The sequence below is a fragment of the Anolis sagrei genome, chromosome 2 (genome assembly GCF_037176765.1).
Source record: "Anolis sagrei isolate rAnoSag1 chromosome 2, rAnoSag1.mat, whole genome shotgun sequence".
NCBI lineage: Eukaryota > Metazoa > Chordata > Lepidosauria > Squamata > Dactyloidae > Anolis > Anolis sagrei.
In genome coordinates, this window is record NC_090022.1 from 260083661 (window position 1) to 260098869 (window position 15209).

A 15209-nucleotide genomic window follows, 5' to 3' on the forward strand; every position below is an offset into this window, starting at 1 on the left:
AATGCTTCGTATTTCGTTATTGTATTCGTTTCGTTATTGTTTTGAGGTCGTTTCGTTATTATTTCTGCATGTCTGGGGCAAGTTTTATGGTTGTTTTTTGTTTAATTAGTGAAAAAAATTATAATATCACACCAACAGTCAACAACAGAGGGAGAGGGAAGCTTCAGAAGTTTTTGGAGGTTTTTAGCGTATTTCGCGGTCGCGTCCGCCATTAAAGAATCGATTCGTTATTGTTTCGGAAATTGATTCGTTAATGTTTTGTAATTTTTTTCACATTTACAAAATTTCGTAAATATCGAACTTTTTAAAAGGAAAATTTTGTAATTATTTTAAATAACGAAACGCAAAAACTCCCCAAAAAACGAATCGATTTTAGAAACAAATTTTTCCGTTGTTACCCAGGCCTAATATTCATTTATTCAATTACTGTACTAATTGCAATTAACTATCAGGATATCAAAAGAAGGTGAGATTGCTGGTCCTGGAGGCTATATTATCTGCATATTAGCTATAATTCTTGAAGGTAAATATTTGGGATGCAACATGACACAGAATCAGGCTCAAAAGAACACATTGGCTTTCTCAGTAATAGAGACTGTGGTTCTCATTCACTCACCCCATTATGACTTATCATAAGGAAGGAGAAAGCCAAAAGAACACAAAAGTAAAAAAATAAATCCTATTTAATAGATAAAAATTCTTACTCTGACATTTTGACGTGTACATAATGTCTCTCCCTTTGTTTTTTATTGTTCTTGTCATAATATGTTATACTCACACAAGAGTTTAATTGCATGCTGCTCCAAAAGTGATTCATTGAAGGATGACAATAACATTTATTACACTAACTTAACAACTAATAAAATGTGTTCAGAAACTCCTGATGGACTTACTTGTTATTCTCATTTTTCATTACGCAGACAGACACAATTGAAAATAGTCTCTCACCTTTTTCACAAAGAGCCCCAACATAGCTTGGAAGGCAAAGGCAAGTAAATGTATTTAGTCCATCAATGCATGTGGCTCCATTTCTGCAAGGGCTGGATTGACATTCATCAACATCTGTTCAAGAAAATGACAGGTGTATTTAAAATTAGGTTATTTCAGTTGGAAGTTAAAAAGCATTGTTCACACATATTAAGCATGTCAAGTCAGAAGGCTCTCTCAGTAGATTTAAAGTATCTAGTAACAGGTTCCTCCAATATATGCACATAGTGCTGATCAGCATTTACATCTCAGAATTGTGAGAACACTTCTAAACTAAAAACACACACCTTTACTGTCTTTTGGAACTATCCTACTTGACTGCTGGGTAACACATCCTCAGTCTCTACATGTCACAACTTGAACTATTTAGGGAAAGACCATTGTAATTCTTTAAAAAAATTATGGATAATTAACTATAGCTATTAGGGCTGTGCAAAAAATAGTTTGTTCATTGTATGTTGGATCTATTTCATAAGATCTGTACATATGATGCAAATTTCAAACTGCGGTGCCCATGAAATAAAATTACAATTCAAAAATGTAAATAAAAAATAAAATCTTTTTAAAATTCCCAAAAATCAGTGGATGTATAAAATGTTCTGAAACTTGGAGAGGAGCATAACAGTGGCAAATGTGTTCTACAATAGTAGCAAGTTTCATCCCGATAGCTCTAAAAAAGAGGGAGAAAAAAAAAGCCTCAGAAGCTTCGACACTTGCGCAATTACATAACAAAAAAGTAAGGAAAACTGTTATATCATAATAGTTACAATAATAATAATAATAATAATAATAATAATCTTTATTTATACCCCCCTCCCCCCACCATCTCCCCAAGGGACTCGGAGCAGCTTACATGAGAACAAGCCCGGCAACACATCAATAAACAAGAAGCAATAAGCAAAAAAAAAATACAATTAATATAACTCACATATAAACAATAACACACAAAGATTTAAAAAACCTATGGCTGGGCCAGATGTAATCGTTTAAAATTTAAGAAATAAACGCTGGACATGAACAGAGGTAGGATGTATCTGGTTGGAGGGCTTTAAAAAAAATGAAGGGAGAGCAACCCAACGAGTAGTTAAAAGTGCTTCTGAGGACATTATGCTGGAAAGTAGATATTTTAGAAACACTGTAGAAATATTCCCCCTCCCCAGTTTAGTAATGAGTATTGAACATTTTTTTGTTGTTGATCGCACACCCCTAATTGCTATAACTATGAATCACTGAACATTTGCTATGATGCATACTTAAGGGCTATAGATACTGCTATCTGTTCCCACTGTTCTTGCTTCTTCCATATCTTTTCGGTGATCGGGAAGTTTCTAAGATAGAACTTTACACATATTTCAAAATTAAAACCAGGAGACACATGACCAAACAGCACCACAGTATGCTGGCTCTCATGTCCACTTATCGCAAATTATCAGGAGCACTATACATACATTTCTGTATGTATTTCTGTTTGTTAAATCTTTTTTTGCAGAGCTGTGTCTAAAGACAGCTTACAAAGTTAAAATAAGTAGTAATGGAAGTCTACATCATGAAAACATATATATATTAAAATATAATTAAATCATACAAAGAGAATTTAAACCAATTTGAAAACATGCCCATTAAAGAAACAACTACAGATAATATATCACACCATTAAAGGTTTTCTCCCACTTTGAGGTTAATTTTTTCCTAATACCAAATGAAATTCGTTTTCATTGGCTTGCCAGTACATTGTATTGTTGTTAAATGAATGTGCATGTCTTACCCTCTACCTGATAAGTTCAGTCTGGAGCTCCTTCAGGCCTTGCTGTGCATTACTGGAATAACATTTCCTGTTCTGCACAAGGAATAATTAGACACTGAAATGTCAATAAAGCATTTGCTTCTTACCTAATTCACACTGGTCACCACTGAAACCCGGCATACAAGTGCAGATGTAGAAAGAATCCCGTGGGTAGCAAGTGCCCCCATGTAGACATGGGCTGCTTTTGCATGGATCTTGACCTGTAAAATGAGTTCATTGAAAATTGCTATATCCACAAAAAACATTTGCTGGTTCTGACGGTTCCTATGCAGAAATATATTATCTGCTTTCTAGTCATCAAAACTGCTATTGAATTTTCTGTAATTACAGCTTATGCAGTAAAACTCCCCCAACACAGAGAGCAATTCAGTATATTATGCAACAGCAACATTAAATCAATGATCACTTTTCCATGTTGGCAACACAACTTTAATCACTAGTGAAATCTTCCGCAAATGACATTTTGTATATTTTTTGACAGCTGTGATGTCTACTGAAGATTTAGTTGGCATGACATGACAATTAATTATAGCCAAAACAGTTAAAACATATGTGCACAGTGAATGAAATATGCATTTATCTGAACAGGGTTAGTTTATATGCAATGATTGGGTACACAGAACACACACTCTCATACCATATTTTTGTCTGTCATCTTTCTGGGTATCCTCAATGAGCACTGCATTACCACAATGTACAATAATATATTTCATACTATTATTTGTTTTCCACCAACTATATTCCCATCATTTTTCTTGACAGATTTATTAATGGACTAACTGAATAAGAGGCCAAAGTGATTTGGGCATATGTATGTAATATACCTGTATGTATATGCATACATACACATACATAAACTTAACTTCAGCATGGGTCACAAATATCTAGGGGCTCTTATGTTTTTAATAAAAGGTGATGCAATACACTGATTATAATATTGCATATATCAATAGTTCCTATGTACAATATAAAATAAGGTTTAACTTCTTTAAAATATCTCACACAACTACTGTAGCCTTTAAAAAATATCACATTTGAACTCTTGCTGTTTGAAGACATAGTAGCATGTTACCTATGGAATGGGCAGATTCTAGAAATTCAGGAACCAGTAGTCGTTTTCTGGAGTCATCTTGGGTCAAAAAACAATTGGTGAGCATAATTAATTTTGTTTGGTCACACCAAACAAAAGCAGAAGTAACTGGATGCCCACTTTCAGGAAAATAAAGCAAAGCACTCTGGGTGCATTATAATAAAGAAGACTGCCCAATTTGTAGGTTTCCAAGAGTAATTTTCCCAATTTACTACTGAAAAATCATCTTTCTGGTGGAGGCAATCCAGGAAGAAATCAAAGGGGTTCATAAGTGGTGGCAGAGAATTGGATTTATGTGTCATGTGTACAATATGATTCACATTTCAGCTATAAAGGCTGCAATAGAGCAAAAATCCCACATTATGTTCTTGTCCCACACAAAGTAAATTCATGACCAAATAATAACATTCACACAAAAATAGTCATGTGAATCCACCCTGCAAGAAAAGAATATGTCATGCTTCAGAGTGCCTTACTGCATTTTAAATACAAATACAACATAGAGGTTCTGTGCCCTGTACTTGTTTATTCTGTGTCACGTGCCTGAAATAAAAGATAACCAAAAATCTCCCTCTAAGTTAGTGGATTTAAAATAAGGAAAAGTCAATCCTCAGAATGATATCACATCCCACATACATTGACGATCTGTGGAGTACACAAAATTAGTCAACTACCTTTTTACAATAGTACAAAATATCCTTTTATGGGTTCTCCTTAACAGTGGGAACTTCTACATATGAAATGGTTGTACAGTCTTCACAAGCCCACACTAAAATACACAAGCAGTGCAATCTGATAAAAAAAAAAAGCAACCTCTTATGTTTGACAATGCTTACTCCCAGGCAAATTATGACAGGACTGCAGCATGTGTCCCTCTACATATGAGTAAAAATTTTAAACAAGGGGACCAGTGCAGATTTGGCAAGGGCAGTGGTGGTTGTTCTCTGTTTTCTGCAGTCAGTTGCAGTGTGGATGGAAATGTGAATTACACCAAAATGCAGCTTCCTTTTGTACATTAGGGTATCTTGGTCAAACCATACATTTGAATCATCATGAAGCTTGCAACTACAGCAACTTTAAAACATATACTAATGTCGATATGATTACAATTTCATTACTATTCTATAATTATTTTATCATATAACTAAAAATTCCTGGGCTGGCTCACACAATATTTTTCCCTCATTCATGCCATGTTATTTTTTTCTTAACACAAATTTGAAAGGATAAATGTAAGATATGAACCAAGGAAACACGCATAAAGCAACAATAATTTCCAGAGAAAGGGATGTTGTTAGAAACGGTTACCCTTGACATTCCAAATTCAAATATTACACTTTTCCAAGAGGCTATTTGCCAAAAGAAATTGGCCAGACATGAAGGAAAAATGTATTGTGTGACTTAATATTATAATCTTTATATTTTTCATATACATCTATTTAAAAGAGGAAAGAATGCAATTAGACAATATAGGTCTTACCTGGGATCTGAACTGCTGTGCCTTCTACTGATCCCTCACCTGTGCCCATCAGGAAATTTGATCCATTAGTAACATCCAAAAGCAAAAATGGTGGAGTTACAAGTTCACTTGCATTTATATCCTCTGTATTTCTTGCCTGCTTGTTATAGTCAGGTATGCTTTCAGGGCCAGGGGTTTGGGGCACATCATTAGATGAAAATGTCGGCTCCTTCTGAGTAGACTGGGGTTTCACAACTGTATCCACAGATGGTGGGGGTGAAATTGGCCATGGGCCTGCTTCTCCATCAGTACCAAAGACTCCACCAGTTTTACTTTCATGCGGTACTGAAGATGGTGTGGTGTGTATCCACAGCAGATCTCCCTCAGCACTATTTTCATCTAGTTGATGTAGCTCCTTCACCTTCTCAAAAGAAGTCCCTTCTTCAGAGCTAATTTCTACAGTTTCACTGCCTGAAGATATAAACATTGTTGGCTTTTCTTCTTTTGAAAGATATTCTCTCGAAACATTGCTTTCTTCTTCAGTAATCAGTTCCTCTGAACTCCCTGGCTTTTCTTTTGTTTTTGCTACAGGATCATTAAAAACAGGTGTGTTTTCAGTGAGTTTGCTCTCAAATTTCCATTTGAATGAAGATGTTAATGGAAACACTGTGTTAACTGAAAATTCATTCATAGAAGGTTTGTAAGTTGCTGCAATATCAGCACTAGCTTCTCTGAAGGTTTGTACCACTGATGAATCATGCTTATCAAAATCAGTTGATGATGAAGTACTTGGCACAATTTCTTCAGAGTGCTCAGAAACTCCATTGAGTAAATAAACAGTCACAGGCAACTTTGGTGTATGTGTTACTAGTAAAAAATCATCAAGATCATTTTCTTTGGATTCTGTGGTTGCAGTCTGCATATCTTCATAAGACTCCTCGATTGTTTCTTCAGAATTTGATACACTTTGGGACACAAGCTGTGTAGAAACAGTGTTCTCTTCAGATTTGTGAGTGGTCAGATCATGCTCTGGTTTAAGAGGTAGGTGTAATAGAGTGGGGGATGGTGTCATGTGTTTTTTCTTTATCAAATCTATGTGTTCTATTCCAGAAGTTATGTTCATAGGAGCAATTTCACTTTCATCAGCTATTGCTTGGTTGTCTGATAATGTTTGTAATTCAGAACTGTCTTCTATTGTACTTTTGGATTCTTTGTCTTTAGTTTCAACTCCCTTCTCCTTTTCATCTGCACCAGAGCTTGTTGGAATTGATACAGTAGAAGTGATTAGTAATGATATTGTTGGAAGTGAAGTAGATATCTGAGGTAGTTCTTGAGAGATGGGGAATTTTATTGTGAAAGGTAGGCTATCTCCTGACCCCATAGAATCTGATATTGCTGTGTGTTCAGATATTATGGATTCACTGTTTATGAACTTACTGGTTACAGAACTTCCTTGGATATCTCCAGAGACAGCAGGTGTATCATTGTTCAAAGTACCTGCAGGTGTTGCATTCTGGATTTCTATTGGTGATGTATAAATATCATATATCGAATATGTTTCAGAATCAACAGTTGTTCGGCTGCCTATGTCTTCAATATTTGATTGCAAATTATCAGCATCTATAATTGTTGTTTTATCAGCTATCATTCCATGACCTTCTGCAATAACATCAGTGAAGCTAGAGATCTCTCCAGAATAATTTCTTTTGTCGTCAGCTATTGGAATTAGTTCTTCATAGTCCTTTATGTTGTTTGTAGAACTTTCATCTGCAAATGTATATGGGAGGTCACTATCTGAAGATGGTGGTGTTTCCTTTTCTTTTCTCTGACTGGGTGATGATACTAACAGCACCCATGATCCATTCATTGCTCTATCAGGATTCACAACATCTGAACCGTTTTCCTGAGGGGTATGAGAAGTAAATGATATTTCCCTTTTTGGCAACTGAGTAGGTGATTCAGAATGTTTTTCCAACTTCTCCAGCCAGCCAGAGCCTTCTCCAGAACCATCATGATCTGTTGTACCCAGTACTGTGGGGTTTGAGGTAACTTTGGGTGTTTTAGTGGGGGTTTCAGTAAAAGAAAAAACAGTGGTTGTATGTTCAAGTTTTATCACATGAGAGGCTTCCCTTTGAGAAATTTCATCAGTAGCAGCCAGTATTTTTTCTGCATTTTCTTCCTCTTCAAAGGCATTCTTATGGTTTTCATCCTTTTCACTAATGAACTGTTTCCAGGTAGATGTTTCAACATTAGTCACCCTGGTAGTGAGGCTGGATGCAGTCGGAATTCTTTTGTCACTTGCTACAGGAAATGCCTGTGTCGTGATAAAAGAGTATTTAATATCAATACCAGAATCTTCATTTGCTTCACTGTTGTGCCTGTCAAATTCTTTCATAATATCCTCTGCAAAGTTTGTTTCTGAACTTTGAGAAGGAAGCATATAATTATTTAATGTGTTTGACTTTACAGCAGAATTTGCATCCACAGTAGTAGATTGGACAGTAAAAAAGGCATCTCCCGAACCTTGTTCTGTGAAAAATTCAGCGTTACCAATTACTGGGCTCACTGGTTTATACTCTGTAGATACAGAGAAAACCTGAGGGCTACCTTCAGTAGAATAAACACTTTGTTCCAACTGGTTTTCTTTTGATTCAAATGTAGGTGAAATCCTTACAGATTTATTTTGAAATGTTTGGGGTTTAACTGCAAGGGTTATATCATATGATTTAGTGTCAGAAGTGACATAAGATTTTATGTCTTCTACCCATGGTGTAACTGGAGAAGCTCTTCCTGACTGTTCGGTTGTAGTGTCTATACCTTTAGTGAACAATTCTTGTATGATCACTGTAGAAGTATGTGTCATTTTTTCTGGTTTTTCAGAACTTTCTTCAGCAGAATTAATTACATATTCCACAGGTGAATTTGTTGTAAAGTCTTTCCTCTCCAGTTCAACTGATGTTTCCCTTTCTATGTCTGATACATTAGAAACCTGTCTTGCACTTCCTGTATTTGTTAAGGGGATTATAGGGGCACTACTTATATTTAATGTTGAAGGAATGTCTGTAATAAACTGATCCTCTGATGTTATACTGCTCCTACTTTTTATGGTTTGATCTCTAGGTCTTTCTGTCAAAAATTGTGATAAAACTGTTGTTTGTGTAGGAGAATCTGTAAAATAGTCTATGTCTCCAGAACCTTGTTCAGTCAGTGAAACCTTAGTATTCATTATTTTTTCTGTGGGACCATCAGAGACTAGTACTATACTATGCCCAACAACTCTTGATTCTTCTCCTGAGCCCATATCTACAAGGCTAATTCCATCTGCAAAAATAGTTGTAGAAAGATGATTTGCGTTTTCTGGTTGAGCAGATTCCTTTGTTTCAGTTATGCCAGATTTAGAGCCTCTTTCAGGCTGAACGGCATTATCTACCAATATTGGAGAACTACTGGTAGAAGTTATATTATCATTATTATACTTTTCACTTAATTTGGTTGCTGACTTTATTGTTCCACCGCTGTGGGCCATAACAGTGTCAGGAAACGTGTTTGTCAAAGTCTCCATGGATGCTGTCAAACCAGATGTTGCAAATGCATCCATTTTCCTTCCCATTGCTGTAGATGTTGTCACTTCTTCACTTGATACCACAATAGACTTTTCATTAAATGTCTTCAAAAGAACTGCATCTGAGTCATGTTGTAACACTTGCTGGTTATTAATTGTACTCTTTGATACTTGATTTTCTGTTCCAGTTTCTATGGCTTTCCCGTCTGATTCATTACCTATTACTGGCATTGTAGGATCAATAACTATTGCATATTCTGAAGGTGATGCCAGGTCTAACTCCTTTACTTGTGTGTCATTGCTTCCAGACCTCAGTGGGAATGAACTTTGTGTAGTAGCTTCAATTATAACATCAATTTGTCCAGAACCTGGATCTATAAATGGGGCATCAGTACTTACCACTATGCTTGTGGGATCCCCCAAAAGTATATCGATGTCATATTTCTTCCAAACATCTGTAGATCCATCCCCAGATTCTTCGGTTATGGATGCCATCTTATCTGTGTCCTCTTTGACTTTTAAAAATGAAGCATTTGTTGTTGATATTGTTTTGATGTGGGTTTCTTGGCTCACAGCCCTGATATTGTCTTTTAAATCATGACTGAATGGCACCTTCTCAGATCCAGCAATTGCTGAAGAAATTGTGTTTGTACTATCTTCCTTATTATTCTCCACTTCTTCTACATTTTTTGAAGAACTTAAAAGTAATTCAGCAATAGTAACAGTTTCTACGGAACTTTTTCCAGATGTAGAGCTAGTAGTTTTGTACAATGAGGCATTATGGCTACTTTTCGTAGGCATTTGTCTTGCATCATCTGAGAAAATTTCCTGAACAGGAATCTTTTCTGTTTTTATTACCATAGCTGTAGATTTTGAATTCTCTTCTGGATCATCTCCTGAGCCTTGTGGTGTATGAACTGGGAATGAATGAAATGACTTGGGACTTTTTGTTGGTTCCAATAAACTCTTAACAGAAGAAAATGTATTGAGTGTAACTCTTAATACAGAATCATCTTGTAGTACAGAAGCTTCATTTTTTGGTGATGTGTTGTCATCTATGGCTATGGCTACAGTTGTGGAAGGAGGTAACCTACTTGAAGTTGACATTGTAGCAGAAAATATTTTAGATTCTTCTTTTAATGTTGGTTTACCTGTGTGAGGAACTGCATAATTGTTTAACACAGGCTTGGTAGTAAAATCACCTGAATGTTCTGCATTAAGCAAAGAGAAAACATTAGGGTATTTACTTAAGATTTGATTAAGATCTGTTCCAAACTGTGTTGATTTCTCTGTTGCGTCTGATAAAGATTTACCATGTAAAGATGTGACTTGAAGCATTTTATCTGTAGTAGATACCTCTGAATCCCCACTAAAGGACAGTTCATTTATGAGAGATTCTGCTATTGCCTTTTGGGTAACCAGTGACACAGGTTCTCCCATTATTTCTGTAGATTCATTAGGCTGTAGTGTGGCAAAGACCTCATGCTCAGATGGTATATTAGTTTCATTGATGTGGGGAAATGTTATATTTTTTGAATGTGCTAGACTTTCAATTTGGTCACTCCTTGCTTCTTCAGCTTTTGTATCTTTTGGTGCTGTAGTCACCTGTTGTTTTCCATTGATGAACTGCAGAGCTGGAGGAGTTGTGACATCAGTAGTATTTTCACAGTTTTCATCAGCACCATCATCATCATCCTCCTCCCCAAGATTGTACATTTCTGGGTAGAGATGGTCCAGAATTAAGATTTCTGCAGACTCCTCATCAGGAGTTGCTGTACAGGGTTCATCAGATGTTGATTCAGCATCTGTAGTGGGTTCATCTATTTCATGTGGATGAACTTGGTAACCAAATAAATCCCAAACTCCATATAACGGATCTGAAAAAAAAGAGAGCTTTTAATAATCCTTTTCACATACGATTCATTATGGGTAGTATCATCTGTCATAGCAAAAAAAAAGTGTACTGAAAAAGGAAACAGACTAAACAATCAAAGTTCATCCATTAGAATCTAGCTATTTAAGCACTACCAAAATGTGTGTATTATATAGGTTGTAGTAAGTTCTTTTCCGTTTTATGTTATGTTATCATGAAATAAAAATCAAACAGCTATGTCAGGCCATGTATCTAATCAGAGATTCTATAAAATTGATGGATATATTCATAAATTAGGGTTCATAAACTAGATGTTGAGAACCATACATGCATAGCTTCGGTCTGCCCAGAGGAGAGGGAATACAAAAAATTTACACCGTGTACATTAAACATCCACACATGAGAAGAATTGGAAAGAAGAGATACCTCTACAAATGAAGAGGGAAAGGGCATCAACTATCTAAAATATACAGGGTTAGTCAAAATGCATAGGCCAATAAGCCATTCAATTGAATGGCTTATTGGCCTATGCATTTTGACTAACCCTGTACATCCCAGAACTGCCTTTTCTTCTTCAAACACTACCTCTAGCTCTTCTTTTTCTTCTCCTTCCTGCTATTTCTAGCATATGGTTGCGTAATGTATCAACAGTGTCCCCACAAAAGAAAAACTTACTCAGATGGCTCAGCTTTTGGATGTACAAGTGGAACTAGTAAACTGAAGATCAGATGGGGCAGAGCTCAAGATGCAACCACTTCTTTATTATTGTTGCTATTTATTTAAAGAATTTATGTATAGCCATTCATATAAAAAGCTTTTTTAAAAAAAAACCCCTTTAAAATATTGTAAAAACAGACAATTAAAATAGAACAGGAATTTTAAGGATCAAAGACCACAAGCAATACTACTGTCTTAGCTGCCCATCAGAAGCTTAGAAGAAACAGATCCAGTCTACTATCAATGAAAGATCATAAGGTGTTGTTCTTAATATGTTTCATTGGAGTGAAGAGTGATTGTGCTGATAAGACAGTTACTATGAAGTTTGTTATTCCTTGAGTTCCCGGTTTCCATGTCAGCCAGAATCTGGGAATTATAGTACAAATAGATAACTTTTAGGAACTCTGATTGAGGGCAATAAACTATGAAAGAAAAAAGTTTAGTATTAAGAATTTGCTGTATTTAAGCAAGGATGGTCCATGAAGCTTTTGCACAACCTGCTTCAAGGGCTCAAAAAAAACCCCCAACCTTAAGTAAAAGATATAGGACATATTGCAAGAAGGATTTTTGATAACAAAATACTTTTATCTAAATTTGTTTTCACCATACAATATGGCCCTCTTATCTATAGTTTTGATATCCACAGTTTCACTTACCCATGAACCAAAAAATCTCCCCACCCACCACCCATCTCAGGAAGTGTATGTGGGTCTCTCTAGATCCCCCGAAAGTAATTCAATTGTATGCTTCCAGCTCAAGTATAGTTAATATATAGAAACTTACAATGTATTCATAGGGTTATATTGTATTATTAACTTAATACAAAGTCTGGAGAGCTCTTATTGTAACTGCAAGATCATAAAATGAAGGAAGAAGGTCTGGTAGAGTACAATCACAGCACAGATGAAAATCCCCCAAAATATTAGTGTTTTGCCACCATCCGGGCTCTAGTTTTAAACATAAAAATTCTGCTGAATCAATGCGACTTATTCATGAGTAGACATGCACAGAATTGTTCTTTGAAGTAGTTGCATGGAAATTAAAATAGTACTGTCTTGTGGTGCAGCATCTGAGATTATTGCTATTTCCCATGATGCCAGCAAAATGCTGCAATTACCATATGTGAAACACTTACAAATAATTTTCTGTATCAGGAGGAGCTATCAATAACTCCTGAAAATGCAGTTGGCAAATGTATTCATCTAGCCTTGCTCTGATTAGGATTCTGTCAAGGATGTTTTTGTAGCCCTGGATACTTCCTGGGATTGCCCTGATCAAAGAAAAGAGGCAACTGCTTCTCCTGGAACCAGTTATAGCACTCTATTCCATTTTAACAGCTATGGCTGCATCCTATGGAATCCCGTGGTTTCTAATTTACTGAGAATCCAAAGCTCTCTGGATGAGAATCTGAAACACCTCTCCTTATTCTACACTATCAGAAATCCAAAGGATGGAACAGGAAGTTGAAATGGGGTTATAATGTTAGAACTGTGCAGCTTGAAAGGCCCTAGTAGCAATGCTCCTTTTAAATATGTTGCTAGCCCTCTTTTCATTAATAAGAAACACTGTTTTCTGAAGTTACCAAACAATCTTCTAGCCATTTTGGTGGGAAAGGTTTGATTTATTACAGTCCATTCAAACCACAAAGAATCCTACAAGATCCTATAAATTAAACCCTAGATACTGCAAAGCTGGCTACCTCTTCACAATTTTCTGCTGCTGCATTTATATATACTCACAGTATAGTTCTATATGTGTGTATTTTGGAGTTTAATAAAGCTTACTCTTGAATAAGTAAGGCCTAGAAAACAGAAAAATGGGGGGACAGATTCTTTTTTCTGGAAAAACTGGAAAAAATATAGAATATGTTCTTTTCCAGTGATAAATATCTATGACGCAGTATCCAAACAATATAATATGAAGACCTTAATGAAAGATTTCTGAGACTTTTTGCTTCTACACACTCCCCCCCCCCGCCCACCCAAAAAAAAATTCTCGAAAAATTGCTTTGAAAAAAAATGGGATAAACCCAATTTTCTGGTTTTGTCCAGGCCTTCCCATCTCTAACCAGATGAAGATACTGAGTTCTGAAAACAACATACAACTGTCTGTTCAGTCATAGCACAGCTTCTCTCATTGGACATTGATGATCTTCCAGTTGAGACTGAAATGTTTTACCTTATAACATTGTCCTCATGATCTTACACTTTCTAAGTGTCTATCAACCATTTTTGTTCCATTGCACTAGATTTTAAAAAAAGTCATCCTGAGAATGTGGTTATTGCTCTCTTACTTGTCAACTATGCTATATGGTTAGTCTCTTCTAGTACATGATATTGGCTTTCCACTGACTAAATTATTTTCTTATCCTGCTTCGTTCCCTGCCATAGATCACCAGAGTCTTCTCACATTTCTTCTTCTACAACTGGTATCTAGGCAATATGTATGATAGGAAGCTGGTGACAAAAACCAAAAGAGTCTTGTTGAGTTTCATACAGCTCACTTTCCATCTGTCATGTTGACAACTTCAGGGAGTGGCACATTTTTGCTAAAGCAGAAATGGAGAACAGATTCATAAACCCACATTCACACCATATTTAATGACAGGAAAATGCTTGTTTTCTTTCCACTGATTAGAAGAGATGGTTAGAGAGGTTTTAGATTCCCTTCAGTTTCAATCTCCTGCCCACTTCTCACTTGCATATACACTTGGTTTTTGCACAAAAAGTAATGATACATTGCCAAGCTCAGTTTCTTGAAGGCAATCCTGAATAAGAAGGGGTTTTTTTTGTACAGCTGGCTTCTAAGGAAATGAAAATCAAGCAAGTTGGGTGGTCAGTCTGGTATTCAAGTCTTCTGATTCAGTTACAGATCTTGAATTACAGCATGTCCCTGTGTGTATTCCAGTGGAGGACTAAGGGGAAAGTGCATGTTTCAATTAGCAGAATCTTCTCATATTCCAGGTCTTTTATGAAGTCCTCCTTTAATTATTTGGTTAGACTAGAAACATCTGTGTAGAGCAGAATTCACCAAAAGAAATATGCTCACATACTTTGGTATTCTGATGGTTTCTGAGTCCTACAGCAGTATTGGCAGTGAACCCAGGTTTTAGTCTGAATCTACTGTCCGAGGTGCTGAATGTATTTTGAAGCTAGAATTCAGCACCCTGGATAGGTCCTTTACAGATGACTGACTCAGAGGAATTCACTGCCTTCCCCTCACAATTGGAGCCACCAGCCATAATAGTTTTCAAATATATCTTCAAATTCATTCATTTTAGTTGAACACATTTCTGGCTGGTATGTAATCTAGTTATCCTCTAATATTATTAATTAGTGTATCAGCAATACCTTAATTCATCTCTATAATCTTTACTTCATAGGTGCTAACATTTGCAGCGGAGACCTAATGAACAAGAAACCTCCAAGTTACTCTGTCATTAACATGCTTGTAAACATTTTGGAAACTCAAGGTTGCAGATCCTTGACTGTGTCTATCCACTTGTAATACAGTTTTCCTCTTTCCCTACTACCTTTTATTTTATCAAGCAATATTGTATTTTTAATTAATCATGTCATCTCATGATATAGCCAAATGTTGACATTTGTAGTCCACACACCCCCTTTTACACAGAATGCAAAGCTTGTTTTCATTCATTTGATAAAAAGGGAGATTCCAATTAAACATTAGGATGAGTTTCCTGATGGTAAGAGCTAT

At 36.0% G+C, this 15209-nt stretch overlaps 1 protein-coding gene across 2 annotated transcripts in view; it reads right to left on the reverse strand.

The window, feature by feature from the left end:
- Positions 1–15209, reverse strand: part of VCAN (versican) — a 152131-nt gene that overhangs the window by 45135 nt on the left and 91787 nt on the right. The window contains exons 8-10 of one of the 2 annotated variants that reach the window (XM_060761735.2): positions 5362–10779; positions 2878–2991; positions 949–1062 (exon numbers count right to left, since the gene is read on the reverse strand). In XM_060761735.2, coding sequence (XP_060617718.2) covers positions 949–1062; positions 2878–2991; positions 5362–10779 — 5646 coding nt within the window. The remainder of the gene's footprint in view (positions 1–948; positions 1063–2877; positions 2992–5361; positions 10780–15209) is intronic. The other variant, XM_060761736.2, reaches the window with a different exon arrangement.